The sequence below is a fragment of the Cricetulus griseus genome, chromosome 6, assembly GCF_003668045.3.
Source record: "Cricetulus griseus strain 17A/GY chromosome 6, alternate assembly CriGri-PICRH-1.0, whole genome shotgun sequence".
NCBI lineage: Eukaryota > Metazoa > Chordata > Mammalia > Rodentia > Cricetidae > Cricetulus > Cricetulus griseus.
Window position 1 is genome coordinate 112,580,917 of NC_048599.1, and position 17,943 is coordinate 112,598,859.

At 37.2% G+C, this 17,943-nt stretch overlaps 1 protein-coding gene across 3 annotated transcripts in view; it reads right to left on the minus strand.

The window, feature by feature from the left end:
- Positions 1-1,408: 1,408 nt before the first annotated feature.
- Slc4a10 (solute carrier family 4 member 10) overlaps positions 1,409-17,943 on the minus strand; it is a 156,006-nt gene continuing 139,471 nt past the window's right edge. For all 3 annotated transcript variants that reach the window (XM_035446804.1, XM_035446803.1, XM_035446802.1), the window contains 3 exons: positions 15,068-15,135; positions 11,441-11,557; positions 1,409-3,400 (listed from right to left, as the gene is read on the minus strand). In XM_035446804.1, the coding sequence (XP_035302695.1) occupies positions 3,334-3,400; positions 11,441-11,557; positions 15,068-15,135 (252 nt within the window). In that variant the 3' untranslated portion in view covers positions 1,409-3,333. The remainder of the gene's footprint in view (positions 3,401-11,440; positions 11,558-15,067; positions 15,136-17,943) is intronic.

Below are 17,943 nucleotides of genomic sequence, written 5' to 3' on the forward strand. Positions count from 1 at the left end.
ATATCAGAGCACAGAATTAGACCCTCTAGAGTTAACAGGGAAGGTTAAGACACCACTGTTACCATCAAGGGGCTTATAAAAAAATAGAGAAATGAGGTTGTCTGACAGAAGCCTATGCCTCTACACACCAAAGAAAGTGGACCTAGTTATAAGCTCAGTCCACAGTAAGAAAAAATGAGGTCATTAGTACTAAGAGAAGTAATCAGAAGGTCATCTCTGATTATTAACCACAACCACTCTCTCAAAATACTCAGAGACTATATGACTTTCATAAAACTATCAGAGGTTGCAATCTTTTTTTTTTTTTTTAAAGACTGCACGTTGCTTTATTTAGGCCAAGTCCATGATAGCCCAGGATGGCCTCAAAATCCTGGGAGCCCTCTTAGCTCAGCCTCCAGAGTGCTGATATTATAAATGTTTCCCACCCAGATGATGTTTTATTTTATTCTCTTAACTGGAAATCTGTCTGTAAATGACAGAAAGGCAACTCAGGAGAAAATGGACTCTAGATGGACAGAAACACAGAAGTTAGTCCAGAAAGGAACACCTAAGAGAATCCTAAAAGATCTGGAAGTCATCATTGGAGCGTCTCTATCAGACTATGAGTCTGAATTACTGCCCTAGCTAAAACTATTCTGAACAATAAAATGACTGCTGGAGATCTTGCCATTCACAATTTCAAGTGGTACTACAGTGCTATAGTAATAAACACAGCAGAGCATTGGCATAAGAACAGATATGTTGATCAATGTGATCAAACTGAAAACCCAGACATAAATCTACACACCTATGGACATACACACTGGAAAAAAGACAGCATCTTGAACAAGTGGTCAAACTGGATGTGTGTAGGTAGGAGACTGAATCATCCCAACAAGATATTTAGGAAACACACTGATGCTGTTAAATAGGGGCAATTACAAGTAAGCCTACTAGTCAAGAGAAATATTAGCCAGCAGGTACAGTTCTGAATACAATCTTCCCAACAATCTATTAGATGGCCACAAAAGAATTGCAGTCCCATTTGACCTCAAAGGCAACCAGAAAGGGCACATTTAGGGAAAGCTTTCCCACACAAGTTATAAGCAGGCATCCATGAATTCTAATAGTGGATCCTACTAATGAGTCTTTTTCTTGCCATAGAGGTAACGTTACTCATGCATGTTCTGTGCGGGGGTGGGGGGGTGGAGGGTAGGGGTGGGGCGTGGGCGAGCATGTGCACCCTTACAAACTTCTCATTATCTTCTGTTCATAAAGTTCAAGTTGTTTGAGTCCTCTTGAAATGTTTATGTCACACATTTTTTTTTAACAATGGGGATATGTTAAATATGCTTAGACAATTAAAATACTTTACCTGATTTGTTGGTTAATATGAAGGAAAAATAAAGACAGGACACATTACACACACTTTAAAATGAGCATGAAAATTAGTTAGGATAAATATTTATTTCCACATAACATTTCTTAGCTTGGAAAAACACAATATCCTAGTCACATTTACACATTACTTAAACATTGCAATAAATTACATTCAAGATATTCAGTAATTTTGACCAGGAATCTGAAACTAGGAGTAAATATATAATACTACATTTTCTTATATTTATGTGATTTCAAAATATTAAGATTAAGATAGAGATAGCATTAAAATTCACACAAGAACAAAATTACTATAAAAATACTCAGAAATACAGAATTTCATAGGATGATTGCTTGTTCAAGCCAGTGAAGGTTTGAATTCACTGGTCATTTTTAGCAGAACAGGTAGTGATATATGGAAACACTAGGAGACTGCTTTGGGATTGACTTGGTAAATCATAGACAGTGAGAATGTTTAGCTGGAGTATCAGGTTACAACATACACAAAGGCAGCATATTTGCAACACATAGTTTTGCATTTTTCTTCACCATTTATAAATACAAACCTTACTAAATGCAAATTCTTCTCATAATTTTATCTCATATTTCATTAAAAAATGGCTCCTGAAAAGACTGAAAAATTTTTTCAAAAGATATCAAAATGTTAAGGTTAAGGTAGACTTTGCTGTTTTTCCCGTCGTTAGGAACAGAGAGATTTGCCCAATTATGTGCATTTACATGGAGTACATATAGTTTATAAAAGCCACAGGGCTCTGAATTTTTCTAAATTTGGACATTGAAAGAATATAAGGCTGTCAATTTTTGATAATCCTTAGGAGCTAAGAATCCTATGAGATTTCAGTTTTATTAGCTCACATTCATCTAAAATTAAATGAAATCTATATATAGTAATACTAAAAATCCATAACTTCCTTCCTGTTTCAATAAGCTTAGCAAAGTTGGATTGTTTCATATGGACTGAAATATTTACATAACCTCTAAGAGAATCTGAATTTTAGTTCAAAGTTTTCCACAAACATGCATTTAATTAAAATGTGGAAAAGAACTTTGCAAAAACAATTACAGTTGGAGACCTGTTTTTTGGTCTAACATGACAATATTATAGGGAACAGTATTAAGCAGTATGTGACCATTATCCTCAGAGCAGCTGTACAGGGAGGGCATTTCATGTAAAATGACTCACAATGTGGGTTCCATAATCCACACCTAAATGTCACAGGTGTATTTGGGAAGTAACCATTGGCAATGGGAGAGAAATTCAATAGCACATTTCTGGTAAAGACTTAAAATGACAAAAATCTCACAAAAACTCTTCAAATATCTGTAAAGCATTTCACAGAAGCCTAGTACTTGACCACATGGTTACAACGTGAGTTCTAAGCAAACACTATAGGACTCTCTTGCAGTGTGACTTTAGGAAGGTATGAAAAAATTTCTTTCTCACATAATTTGAAGTATCACTTAGATATTAAGTATTAAATGCATCATATTAAGTAAGGAAATACAGAAATACAATTGTTAGAAATGCTTTCAAACTAACCTTTTGATTTGGGCCTTTCAAAACAAGTCACTACAGCTAAGGTATAGAAAATAAAAAGTAAGACTACCTTCAAAACTCTTCTGAATAAAATGATCAGGTATCTCCAGGTGACTAAGGTAGGAAAATACAAACTAGATTAACATTGCTCTCATAATGCTGACAGTGAGAATGCTGTCTTGGTGAGCATCTCACAGGAGTTAACACGGGGGACTCTTGCATTAGCTATTGTATCTGTTCACAAGGGGGTCACACTGCTCAGAGGTTAAACAGAAGTGGAACAAGCATTGCACTACTTACAGTATGAGGGTGTATTTGGGATGGGAGACAGGCTATACAATACATGATCAAAGCGGTTTTATTAATAATTGTGACACTCTTCTCAAATATATGTAAAAAATAAATTGAAGATCAAGTCATAGACAAGTCTCCCTGTCAACACCTTTCCCTGAGTCAGCTTTCTTCTCTTTTCGGCTTTCAATGCTAAAGCGGGAAGAAAAAAAAAAGAAGAAATTTACTACTAGTATCCAGGTTGGTTACTATGAGCTATGTTTTCTTCAGACATTATACCCATCAGCCCCAAAGATATAAAAGAGTCCTTAGGCATTGCTCTCTCATGCTGCAACACAGATACACAGCAACGATTAATCCTCTGCGCTCTTTGAGCTAGAAATCAAGAACTGCAGAGAGGGGGAAATTCAAAAACAGACACAGAGAAACAAAAAAGCAGACATTTCCAAACAGCTCTAAAAGCATGCAAGATTAATACACGCTCCTCATCTGGGCAAATTAATAATTGATAATTGGTGAAAATGCCAGTCATGCTCCCCATTAAGGTAGCATTGACTAGAAATGACAGAACAAGGTGCTGCTGAGGGCTTTCCAGGCTCTGCTGCAAATGGCTTTTCCTTTGTTCCTGGATGGGACCTTGATCTATGGTAAGGAAGATGTCTTGGTAGGAAGTACAGACATAGATTTCCTAGCCTGAGAGAATGGCTCTGTGCACACCTGTGCTGTGTTTATAAGGAAGCCTCAGACTACACAGCAGAGGAGTGATGCTCCATTTCCTTCTAGAAAAAAACTCACACGGCAGAAGCCTGTTTCATTTCATCTTCCAATTGACTTCAATGATGATTGGGTTGATAACATGACTACCATTTTTTTTTTGAGTTATTTGCACTATTTTCACCATTTTGTACTACTTCTACTCTCACATGTAACTTTTTTTTTTTTTCATGGAGAGTTCGAATATAGTGCTCAAACAAAGGAAGCTTGGACCATAAGTGGATGCTTCCAAAAGGACAACACGCTCCTTCCTCCAGTACTTCTGGTGCCTGGCAAAATCCCATGCACTGGAGTTCTCTCTGCCCCAACCACCTCCTTTTATGGCATAAAGAATAATGTAGATCCAGCCTCTGAGACCCTGAACTAGAAGAATCAACATACTTTTTACTGTTAACTTTGGCCCTTAATACACATCTATGAAATAGTTGAAGGTGGTAGCACTCTTGGTTTTACAAATGTTCTCTGGGTGATAAAAGAACCAAGTTATGTTTTCTATGGGACTTCCTGAGCATCTTTCTTAGTGGTCAATAACTTAAACAGATTCTAAGAGTGTGTTTTTAAAATTGTTTTTTCTCCAATTCAAGCTAGAAACAGCCCTTCTCAGTTGTCACCACCACCCGGCGCCATCAGGTAAGAAGTGCCGGAGCTTCTGCCATCTGTGGCACGCTGCCAGAGCTGAGAGCTGGTGTGAGCGAGTGTCTATGGCACCCGGGTTTATGCCTGCCACACTTCTCAGCACATACTCCTTACAGGTCAGAGCTAAGCAACTTTTTTCCCTTTTCTTTTCTCCTTCCATGAGAAGAGATGACAGTGTGCACATGATGTGTTGAGTGCCTTAATTCTGTATTTTTAACTTCTCTATCTGCATGACTCACTTTTTTTCTACTTTAAGTTCCTTTTATATGACAAATGTCTGCTATTCTGCTTTTCAAATTAACTTGTCCTTGGACGTCACTTGTCCCCACCTCTTCTGTCACATAAAGCCAATAATGCCCAACAGAATGGGGTGTAGGTATGGGTGGAGTACCTGGTCTCAGACTGGTCTCCCAGAGCTAAGGGTGGGGGATGTATGTGTGACCTACAGCCGGTGATTTAATCACTCTGGGTTTCTTCAACACTAAATTGAGCTTTGGACCAGATGGCCTCTGAGTCTTCTTGTGGCTCACTTCTAGAATACTGATTCTGATATTTCTGTTTCTAATACACTCGGTCTTTTAGAAAATAGGATGTTGTATTCTATTTATAGGAGTCTTGGCAGGGAAGAGGTACAGTGGCCTCAACTCTAGCATAATTTCTATGTACACAATATTTAGGAACTTAGGTATCACATAACTTCTTGGGAAATAAATTATTTCTCAATGGTAAGTGGCACAGTTTGTCACTAAGTAATAAGGGCAGAGAGACAAAGAGAGAGAGAATACAACTTGATCCACAGATAAGCTTACTCCTGATCTGCTTTAATTACATTGGTGTCTTGTATCATAAGACAATAACTTACTAAATGATGATTTTATAATCATTAAAACTAATTTGGAGAAGCAGAAGTATTATAGTCATCTCAAGACCTCTATGAAAATGCTTTCTTTGGATTTTCTAACTGTATGATGAACTCTTTGCCTCTCTCTCTCTCTCTTGATCTGGGTTTCTTATTATATTTTTCTAAATCCTAATCAACTAAGCTTTCATTTAAACAAACACATATCACATACACACTATTTCATACTGCAATAAACAAATATTGTCAGGTATTGGGAAGATCTAGGAATACACAATAGATGAAATTATCCTTGTTGGTCAGTTCTGAAAACATACACACAAGTAACATTATACAGACTGATCAGGTTATGTTTGTTTATTTAGAAATATATGTATATACATATACATATATGTATGTAATAATAATTAATGAAAAAATAGGCCATGAATTCGAAAGCAAGCAGGGAGAGAGAAATACATGAGGGTTTGCAAAGAAGGATAGGGAAATGGTATGATCATATTATATGATATAATCATACATTATATAAATGATATAATTATAGTATAATATAAAAATAAAATAACTAAAAACATAAAAATAAGAAAGTGACATTTCAACAGTGAGCAAAAAGTAGACCACTATTGACATGCTACTGAGAAATCTGCGAGGAAGTTTCTTCCATGGAACTCAAATATTGCTCTGAACAGCATTTGTCAAGTAGTTAGGGAAAGGCCTAAGAAATCATAGCAAAGAAGGAGACTCCATGATAGAAGGAGGATATAGGGAGGATAAAAGAGAGGCAGAAAGAGTAGTAGCAGGAAATCTGTCCAGGTAATTCATCCATGCTTCAATGGATGGCCCCACACCCAGCACAAACAAGAGTCCCACGGCCTAATAAATAAAAATGGAGACAAAGTTGGAGGGTAGAGCAATGAGAGTGTATCAGGAAGGAGTTGGGGGCAAATATGATCAAAATACATTGTATGAATTCCTCAAAGAATTCATAAAAATATTTTATGATTACTGAAAATGTTCTTTTCCCCAACATTTATAGGCACCACTGCAAGAAACCTTCTTAGGAGTCCACTTTATAAAGCATTGCAATTGTTCACGGATTGTGCAGTAAATGTGGTTTTTGAACGACTTGTTTTCTTCAAACTCTCTGAGAAGCTGTGGAGGCAACTCACTGAACAAGAAAAAAATCAAGCTGTTGCCTACATAGAGCCTTCACACCTACAGTATGGTACAGGAACAAACTCTGCAAGCTACCAAAAGAGAAACATGAACACCAATCCAGCCACAAACTCTTTGACCTACAATTGTGTTCTTTCTGCAAGATATGCTAAGGAATGATGGCATGAAGCTTGTGGGAGTAACTAACCAATATATGATTTGACTAAAGGTTCAATTCATAGCTGGAACCCACACCCAATACTGCTTGTGTGACCAAGAACCTGAGACTAGATAACCCAAACAAACACTAGGCTAAAAACAAACACTATTGTTGAAAGCAAAGCAAAGAAAACATAGTAATAAAATTACTCTTAATGACATTCTGCTATAACTATATAATTACACATATAACTATATATTATACAATAATATATAATTATTTTATTATTTAAAAAAGAAACCATGGGGGACTACCTAGAAAAACCCTCTCTCAAAAAAGCAAAACAAAAAATCCCCTTAAACAAACCCATATTTTTAAAAGCAAAACAAGGTGCTAGAAAGTTGAGTCTGTGGCTAAGAACATCAGAGTAGATTCTGTTCTTGCATAGAACCCAATTTGGGTTTCCAGCACCCACATAAAGTGGCTCACAGCCACCTGTAACTCAAGTTCCAGGTGATCCAGTGCCGTCTTCTGGACTCCTTGGACATTGTACTCATAAGCATATACCTACACACAGATACATAAACATAATTAAAAGTAATATAAATTGAGTCAGGCATGGTAGTGCACACCTTTGATCCCAGAACTCGGGCATCAAAGGCAGACAGATCTCTGTGAGTTCTAGGCCAGCCTGGTCTACAAATCAATTCCAGGCCAGTTAGACTACATAGTGAGAACCTGTCTCAATAATAATGATGATGGTGTTGGTGGTGATGATGATGATGACAAATCTTTTAAAAACCAAAACAATCAAAAAATTGGAAACAGTAGGAACAAGTATGCAACAGTAGGAAACTACAAATTATAATATAGCTAAATAGCATACAATTTTATAAAGTTAAAATGATTTGTAAAATATTAATCACACACACACTGCTAATGGCAAATAGCAAGTACACTATGAGATCAACATTGAAAATTTAAAGTATATATGAAAAAGGGAATCCTTGGGATTATTAACAATAGTTGCCACATAGAAATCACACACAAGTAACACAATCCAAGGCAGAACAGTCATAGCAGAGCCAGGCTACCCACTAGCTAACCTGTCAGTGCAAAGGTACAAATTTTAATCACTGCTTGCTGCAACCTTCTCCAGTGCCAGCTTAAGCAACCACCTCTTTTGCAGGACACAGTGTGATTTAAAAGGTATCATTTTGGATTCACTGTTTTTTTTTTTTTTAAGTCATTCTTACACAACATACTTAGTGAATAGGAAAATAATTTGCCTAATGTTTTTAGGAAGTTAGGCTTTTTAAGTTTTTGTCAGTCCAGGATGAGCTGGGCTATTCTTTGGAGTGTCTGAGGAAGAATTCCCCAAGAGTGTCTAGCCAATCCTAATTGACTGAAAGAGTACTTACAAGTATAAGATACAAAGTTGCTTAATGCTGAGTGCCTGCATCTAGTGTTTATCTCACATGTTCTCTTGGAGTTTAAGTGTTGAGTTTGAAAGTTATTTATTAGAAGTTTTTACTTTATGTATTTCTTGCTAGTTACCAAGCAAGACATTCAAGAAATGAAAACAAAATTCAAGACCATTAAAATAAAAAGATGCTGTGGAGGAGCTTGTCATATGAGTGCATAGCACTGTTTGGCCAGGATCAAAGCAGACATCCTCAGGATGAGCTGGAATTGTGGTCAGCTTCTAACATCTACTGACAGTCAAACTAGATAAAGTATTTCCAAAAACAAAATGTGAACAAAACCACTGATATGATACTGCGGTTCTAATCCTCATTTGCACAGGTAATTAAGTTTCCTGTGACATATTATAGAAAGAAACAAAATGGAAATAACTAGTGAGAGAGAGTTGAATCAAAGTCTGTGTGGAACGAACTTGGGTCACCAGAGATATGGATCCCAGTGACCTCATCTCTAGGCCTTCTTTGGTTTTGACAAGTGGGCTGTCTGCCATCCAGCAAATGTGCAGCCTTCCTTTGTTATACTCCACTCTTTTCAACAGATGCTAAGGGAAAGCAGTAGCTTTGGAAGGGTATCACTGCAACTAACATTGGTGGTTTTAGGATTTCTAGAAACTGCTTCCTTCCTTCCAGAGTTTCCACTGTTGTGAAGATGAAAGACACTACAAACTGACATAATTTATATCACGTCAAATAGCCAAGAAAAGTGGTAGCTATAGCCACATGTTTAGGAGCACAACTGGTTCAAGGCCAACCTGTGCTATATAGCAACTCTCTCTCTCTCTCTCTCTCTCTCTCTCTCTCTCTCTCTCTCTCACACACACACACACACACACACACACACACACACACACACATGAATGCACACATGGCAAAGGGCAAGGGAGAGAGAAAACTAGATTGAACTTTCATTCCTTAATGGTTTGAAGTTAGATCAGTGTGTATATATGTTTAAAAAAAGAACAAGAAACACACAATTATACCAGTATATGCATGATGGTCTACTTAGAAGTAGACACATTTCAAGTATGTTACACTGTTAACTAGAATCAATCTCCTCCTTACGTGAGTTATAGGCATAATTTAAAAACAACTAGGTTATCTTGTAAAGGGCACCATTTGACTTTAATATTTACTTTAAGAACAACAGAAAGTATCACACATAATAAAACCATTTCTCAATTCTATGAAAAAACAGGAAGAGTTTAGACTATGGACCCATGCAATTCAGAATGAAAAGCATCTGTAAGTTTCATTGTCTCAAATTCTCTGCCCGGTTCCCATGATTGGTGTCTCATTTTGAGCCCATGAACCTGGATTTCATATTTTAAAATAAATTAGAGAAGTGCCAAATTTTCCTGTGATATGAAATCACAGGCACAGATTTCATGGGCTTAAGCTTCCCTCCTTACTACTCTGAGTTTCTTTCAGGAGTTCTGACAAAACACAAAATTACTGTAAGGATTATTCAAAGGGACTATAACAAGGATTTTGAAGAAAGAAAGATAGATCATGTTTTAGAATCAACATTACTGCTGCTTAACCCAAGCAAGGGGAATACATGCTGGTTTTGAATCCCTGTTCAAAGACACTATTCAAAACACTTAGCAATAGCCTACTAAGAAACTTATGTCAACCTCCTTTGGTCTAAGTTTTAGAGAAATTTAGAGTCAGGCAATCAGAGGAATTCAGACAAGCAATGATAGAGGAAAAGTGGCAGGGGTGGGAGGTAGGGGGGAGGAAGGAAAGATTGCCCCAGCTTCTGGGGTGACTAGGGTCACTGTCTTGTTTACTCTGCTTGCTAGAGAGATGACATTAAAGCAGCATGCCATTTTGGGGTGACAAAAACTAGCAATAAGAGGTTCCCCCCAAGACTCATGTAGTCTCTCTCTCTCTCTCTCTCTCTCTCTCTCTCTCTCTCTAGTCCACGGCTCTGATTGTGTCTCATGAAGCTTGCAAGTTAGGATGTATCACAGAAACATTTGCAATTTTCAAAATTAAAGGGGCAAATTTTCTTTTCCCAATCTAGAAATTTGATGCCATTACTTTCTAAGTATGGTTTTGTAAGCTCTGTTGCTTTATCTGTGATGCATTTGTATACTTTAAGGGGAAAACTGTTTCCTCATGTTTCAGAGCCCCTTAAAGAACTGAGTAGATACAAACGCCATAAGAATCAGTCTTCAGTTGGATTGGAGTCCAAGACTCTCTAGGCCTTTTGCCTCCCCAAAACTCACACGGATGACATAGGCTGACCAGCTTTCCAGAAGACACCATTTAACATAAGGAAAGGCAACCAGGGAATAGGTTTGAGGGAAAAGGTCTTACCTTTGGGGAATCAGCTTCTAGAGTGATTAGGAAGGGGAGCTTATGACAAAAAAAATGTAATATAAAAATTAAGTAGAAAAAGTTAATGTAAGGTTATAAAAATAAATAAATTAAATCATTATTACACCATCCCCAAACATCAACCACTTTCTTATGAGAAGCAAAACTAGCATAACAGAGTTTCCTTCTGATCAGCATCTAAGATGGCTGCATGCTAAGATCCACACTCATTTACAAGTCCTGGAAAATTCAGTGGAAAACACCAGGATTCCCTTACTGCTTAAAGACACATTCTTCCTCAGCATGCACTTAAAATCACCAACATAGCTACAGATCATGTGTCTACAGACGATGACAATGGATAGGTGTTCAGGGTGAGGTCAGGGAAGTTTGACAGAGACTTGGAAATAGGGAACTAGAAATGAACTAAATGTAGAATGACCGTTACATGTGCCAAATCACTGTCACAAAAGGAAACAGGGAGTGGGGAATGTGGCCTAGCACCTACAGTGGTCCTGGAAAATGTGTGATGAAAAAATACAATGAAACCACACAAAGAAAGAATGGGCCAAAATGAAGGTTCAAAACTGTCATGCACTGGGGTCATTAATAGCTCCATTTCCCCCCCACTGTGGTAGTTTTGCAGGTTTTTTTTTTTTTAATTTGAAAGGAAGATAATGAAAAACATAATGTTTGTAAAAATTGTCATTCTCCCTTTTGAAAAAAAGTTTCTGAAATATCTGAAGTCTAAATTGGATTAAAACCAATAGTATCTTTTCCTAGTGAATTTATACAACAAAATTGTTAGCATTACTATAACCTTATTATTTCAAAATTCAAACCTTTTGGAAGGAAAGCGTGACTCCTTATCTTTTGAGTTGTCAGCAGTAACCAGAAGGTTTCCCCACATGGCAGTCTTTGACATTTCATCAGAAATATTGATCACGGATGGGTCATCTCTAGATGGGAGTTTACCCAAAATGAAATAATATACAATAAACAAATCATGAGGCATTTAGGTAGAGAAGATAAATATATGATAATTTTATAACTGTGTGGAACATTTTATCTAAAGTTTGCATAGTAGAGTACATACAACACAGAGTTCACATCTTAAACATTTTAAGATGTACAATTAAAAGTCATAAAAGGCATTTTCAATGTATAGCCCACTACTACATCTGTCTCCAGCATTCTTTTCATCTTATAAAACTGAATTTTATAAACCCTCCCCATAAAACTGAAATTTTATATTAACAATAACTTCCTGCTGCTTCTTCCCCTTCCCAGCCCTGGCTAGCACTATTGCATGTTCTGTTTCTATTGCTTTGGCTATTTTAAGTGCTTCATGTAAGATGGATCACACAATGTTTTTTTTTTTTTTTTTTTTTTTGTGTGTGTGTGTGTCAATGTCTTATGTCATCTGAACAATGTCCTCATAGTTTAATATGTCCTAACATATGCTTAAATTTATCTCCTTTTCAGGTCCAATAATATTTCATTTTATTTATTATGGTAACATATTTTAATAATTAAAATTGGGAAATATAAAGCAACTCCCTCAGTTATTAAAAAGTATCCAAAAAATCTAACAGAAATATTCTAGCTGTGTAGATATAGATTTGAGCTACTGTTTTCTTAATTTATCCCCATCTTAGATTTTTGCTTCCAATTCTGTTCTAATTTCAGCTGCTCAGGAGGTCCATGCTGCCGCCATTTTAAATCATTGCTCCACCCCCTTAAGCTCCCCTTTTCTTTTCTTTTCTTTTCTTTTCTTTTCTTTTCTTTTCTTTTCCTTTCTCTCCTTCTTTTTGCCATCTACAACATTGTATTAGCTATTCATATTTATATGCTTTGTCATGATCCTCTGTTCTACTGGAATACAGTGACAACAGCATTCTAGATCACTGGTTAACAACCGTTTCCCCCCAAAAGTCAGCTACAGCTGGACACATAGTTCTATGCCAATAGTTGACTGGGGAATGTGTTTCTGTGTATGTTTATCTTATTGGCTGTTGAATAAAGCATTGTTTGGCCAATGAGGCAGCAAGTTAGGCAGGACTAGGAGTCGAGGAGGATTCTGGGAAATGTAGTAAAAAGAAGCATTGTGATACAGGCAGGAAGTGACATAGCAGGCAGACTCATATATACGCAGAGACAAACAGTAAGCCATTCTCTTCCTCTTGCTCTTCCTCCTGCTCTCTGTATGGGGTCACCATGTGACTGCCAGGAAGACAGGACACATTCTGCCTGCATCCTCCATAAGATAAGTCTTATGATTACGGCTGATAATTAAGACTGAGCTAGCAGATGAGAAATCCTAGTCATTGGCCAAGCAGCATTTGTACCTAATATAAATCTCTCTGTGTTACTTGGAACCTTAATGTGGTGGCGGGCGGAACTTGGGTGGCTTGGTGGAAAGATTTATCATTATAGATAGTTTTGTTCTGTTTTTTTTATATTTTAAATGTAAAACAATTATAGAAAACATTCATGAAGCTTCAACACCTCACAAGAGCTAGAAACATAATCAAATGGCTGCATAAAGTAATCACAGACACAGTGAAAACTTTTGTAATAAAAACAGCACTATTTTTTGTACATATGGGTAACATTCTTTACTGTGGAAAAAATAATCACATTAACCCAACTCCTAAGCTGGCTTCATGTCAACTATATTGGTAGCTGTTTAGAAGAGGACAACAAACCCAACATTTAAGGTAAATGAAACACTAGGAATCAGCCTTACACAATCTAAAAATGTGTCTTTAGTTCCTCTACCCTTCTAGAATATAGAATTTCCTAGAAACTCAGAATAGATCAACTAATTTCCAAAAAAGCATTACACGAAAAACAAGCACATCATGATATTATGAGACAGTCTTATGAACAAAGAGGTTTGGAAAATTTTGAACCAAGAAAAGTTAAACTTTAAAGGGGCAGTGCTGTTTTTATTATTTCATATGCATACTTCATTTATGAATTTACAAAGTAGCATGCAGTTTGAACTGTGTTTTGAACTTACTTAACCACAAAACAATTTTGGAGTGGCATGTCATAAAGCTAATTTCCATGGAATTCACTTGAGAATATGTTGATTCAATCAAGAGTATTTTATTTTATTTATTTTGTTTTTATAATTTTAGATAAGCTAAGGTATCAAAATTATATGTTTAGATAATTTTTTCTGTGATATCCTTTTTAAATTTAAATGTGAAACAAGCTTGTTTTACATGCCAATCTCAATTTCCTTTCCCTCCCATTCTCTCCTGCCCCCCACTAACTCCCTATTCCATCCCCTTTCTTCTCCCCAGGGAGGGTGAGGCCTTCCATGGGGATCTTTAAAGTCTGTCATATCATTTGGAGCAGGGCCTAGATCCTCCCCCATGTGTCCAGGCTGAGAGCGTATCCCTCTATGTGGAGAGGGCTCCCTAAGTCCATTCATGTACTAGGGATAAATACTGGTCTACTACCAGAGGCCCCATAGATTGCGCAGACCTCCAAACTGATGTCCTCATTCAGGGGGTCTGAAACAGTCCTATGCTGGTTTCCCAGCTATGAGTCTGGGTAATCAAGAGTATTTTAAATTAGAGGGAAAAAAAGAGCTAAAATACTTCACCAGCTGTGTTCACTTTTAAGTTGCAGGTAATTACACCTAAACTTTTGGGGGAGAATATGGTGTTAGAGTACGACTCTGAGATCCAGTAGATTCTTTCTCATTTTGTCTTTAAGTACCATGGCAAATCTCTCCCTCTAAAAATTTCATGTTTATTTATTTACTGGAATAGCCTAAGAACTCTGAGACCATACATTTTGGTACCAAATAGTACTTAAAACACTTTATGAGGAAATTATCCAAACTAAAATTTCTGTAAGAGGGAAGGAGATAGAGAGTAGAGGAAAGAAAGGAAGGGAGCAGGAAAAGGAAGGGAAGGGAAGAGGAATAGTGAGGGAAGGAAGGGGGACAAATGTTTGTAAGAATTTTCATTGTAACTAACAAAAGTTCATTTTATTGTCTCTATGTGTAAAAAGATCAGTGTATTTTACAGAACTGTATGAATATTTTCTTAAATGACACAGATGACTGACTCCTTTAACTCAAAAGTTAGTTATTTTTTGGAAATTACTTTTGTTAGGAGCAAATTCTCAGAATAAAATTTTTTCCCAAGATCATCTTACAGACACGGATCTCATTTATGCTAGAAGTGAATGATAAATATCTTCAGGTGATAATTTCTGGGAGTATGAAAGTGATCTTATAAAACATGAAAAGAAAAGGCAACTCCCTGTTCCCACTTCATTTTATATTATTTAGCTACGCACAAGTGCTGGCAGAACTTACTGCAACCTGTAATTGTTTTGTTTTGTTTTTGTCTTGAATTTTTTTGGACGTTTACTTTCACATGGTATGAAGAGTATAACCAGCACATTCTATGACTCTCACAGACGTGTTTTAAACATACTTTTACCTGTAGTGTCCCTCCAGTGGGAGTTGTACTGTGCCCTCTTCTTCCATGGCTAGCATACTTTGTTCTTCCTGGAAAGACAAATGTACCATATATAAAGTGAACCTGATGGGTCTCCCTTTTACATTAAAGGAGAAACAGATTAATGTTTTATTATCTCATTAACCTCAGGACCTTCTACTTTGTTTGCATTTATTAATGCTAGCACAGGTCCTTTCATAAAGCCTCAGCTACTAAGAACACAAGTAATTAATGAAAATCTCATAACACAAAGTAATTTAAATGCTAACAACAATCTCCCTCACGTCATTCCATGTGAAACATGGTTAATTTCCAAGCACATTAAGAAATAACCTAAAGTTTACAAGAACAAAATTATGGGTAATGTTATGAGAGTTTGTTTTTTATAAATTGAATTGACATCCCCCAAATGCTCTATTAGGCGGAGATGAGGGCTGCATATTTGGATCACTGATCCGAGAAGTCTACTTTAGAGTCACCTGTAGGCAATACTAAACATTTTGTGGGTCCTACCCAGAGCTTCTGATTCTGTGGGCCTGGAATAGAGAGGGTACAAATGTACATTTCTAACAGATTCCAGGTGATGTTGATCATACTGGTCTGAGGACACATTTTGAGAATTGCTTTAGAGACTTGGAAAAAGACAGAAGACATCTTATATGCATTAAAACATAGATTTAGGGCTGAGGGAGAGGGTTCAGTTGGCTAATTAGACATGAACCTGCATTCAGATTCCCAGAAACCATGTACAAGCCAGGGATCACCAAGAAACTGGAACCCCAATGCTGAGAGAGTAGAGACAGGAAAGTCCCTAGAGTTCTTTTTCCAGCTAGCCTAGCCAACAGGTGAACTCCAGGTTCCAAGACAGACCCTGCTCTCAAATATTACAATAGAAAGTAATAGAGAAAGACACCTGATATTGATCAGGTATACCTGCATGAACATACATACATATCCATAAAACATGTATATATAACACCTCAAGAATGAGAGAGGTTTGTCACTTGGCCATGATGAAGGGAAAAACAAACAAATACCCACTCAATTTAGATGTATATTAAGTTTCTGTTTCATGCTTCAGATTTCTTCTTACAACAGCAATAATCCACCCTTCTCTAAAGGGTGAAAACAATATATTCATGTATACATTTCCTTCATTTATAAGCCTTTTTAATATATACATATATATATTTGAAATGATGATATGCTTAAGGATATCATACAGAAATGTTCTAGTTTTCGATGACATTCTCATTAAATTTTTCATGTACTACATATGTTTATATCATATGTAGGTGATTTTGTGTGTGTGTGTGTGTGTGTGTGTGTGTGTGTGTGTGTGTGTGTGTATGTGCGTGTGCACACATACACCCTTATTTAAGGCATTCATTTTCAAATGGGTCAGCTGGCCTTGGCCTAGTTCGATTAACTACTTAGGATCGTTTTAAAATGTTAGAATTGTTGTCTCTGACCCCTGAAATAGATTTCTAAGATGTGCAGACAGAAGGAACCAGGTGATCCTGTCCAACTGGGAAATGCTGAGAGAAAAAAAGAACAGTTGTGGAGGTCATCTTTTACCCCCTTTCCTTAGCTTAGCACAGCTGAGGTTAAACAAAGATTAGCTTAAACCAGCTTCCTGAGCTCAGTTTAGTTCAACTGACCTAAACTAGTTGCTAAAGAGATGTGGCCTTGGCTACTGCTATCATTCCCCAGACAAAATGTTCAATGCCATATTTATAATTATTTCAAGTATTAAAATGTTCTCAGTTGCTTCTAAAGCTAGCTAACTTACAACCATGTAATGCAACATGAAGGCAGGTCTCAGCTAATTCTTGCAGCACTTTACCAACCTGCTAACCAAGGCAGGCCCCTGTGAGGAGACTTCAACCCTGATGCCTCCAGAAGCTCCAGGTTCAGTCTATGCTGTGGATTAATGGTGAGGAGACTACATGAGCTCTGCTACTAACTGTGCTTATATGTTCCCCTCTGATACTTCACTGTGTATTATACTCTGTGGGGCTAATTATATATCTTCTTGTACCCAAGGAAATAATTCTGTTCACTTTCTGGTGCTATTTTGTAAGGAATTTGTTTCTTTCAAAGCCCATTTATGTCTTTATCATTGCCAGTGCTATTAGGACTAAGAGGTGCACAAGTTACTCTCTTCACTTCTGTGACCAAGTACCTGCTAAGAGTCAACTTAAGAGGGGTTCCTTAGGCTTATGGTTTAACAGTTAGGGAAGGTAAGGTGTCAGGTACATGAGGGACCTGGTATAAGTAGTCAGGAAGCAGACAGCAAAACAGAAGTGAAGCCCAGCTATAACCATAAAATGCAAAGGTCTCTCAGTGACCAATTTCCTCCAGCAAGGTTCCACCCAATTCAGGTTCCACAACACTCTAAAAAGTGTCACTAGCTGTAAACTAAGTGTTCAAGCACACAAATCTACAGAGGAAAATTTACAATTAAACTAGACCATTCTGTTCTATTCTCCCATAGGTGCATGGTCATCTTTTATTTTTCTCTCCATTTTTATTTAAATTAGAAACAAGATTATTTTTACATGTAAATCTCAGTTCCCTCTGCCTCTCCTCCTCCCCTGCCCCCCCCAACTAACACCCTACCTATCCCATACCCTTTATGCTCCCCAGGAAGGGCCAGGCCTTCCAAAGGGGGTCTTCACAGTCTGTCATATCCTTTGGGATAGGGCCTAGGCCCATCCCCTTGTGTCTAGGCTCAGGGAGTATCCCTCTATGTGGAATGGGCTCCCAAAGTCTATTCCTATGCTAGAGATAAGTTCTGATCTACTACAAAATGCCCCATAGATTTCCAAGGCCTCCTCACTGACACCCACATTCAT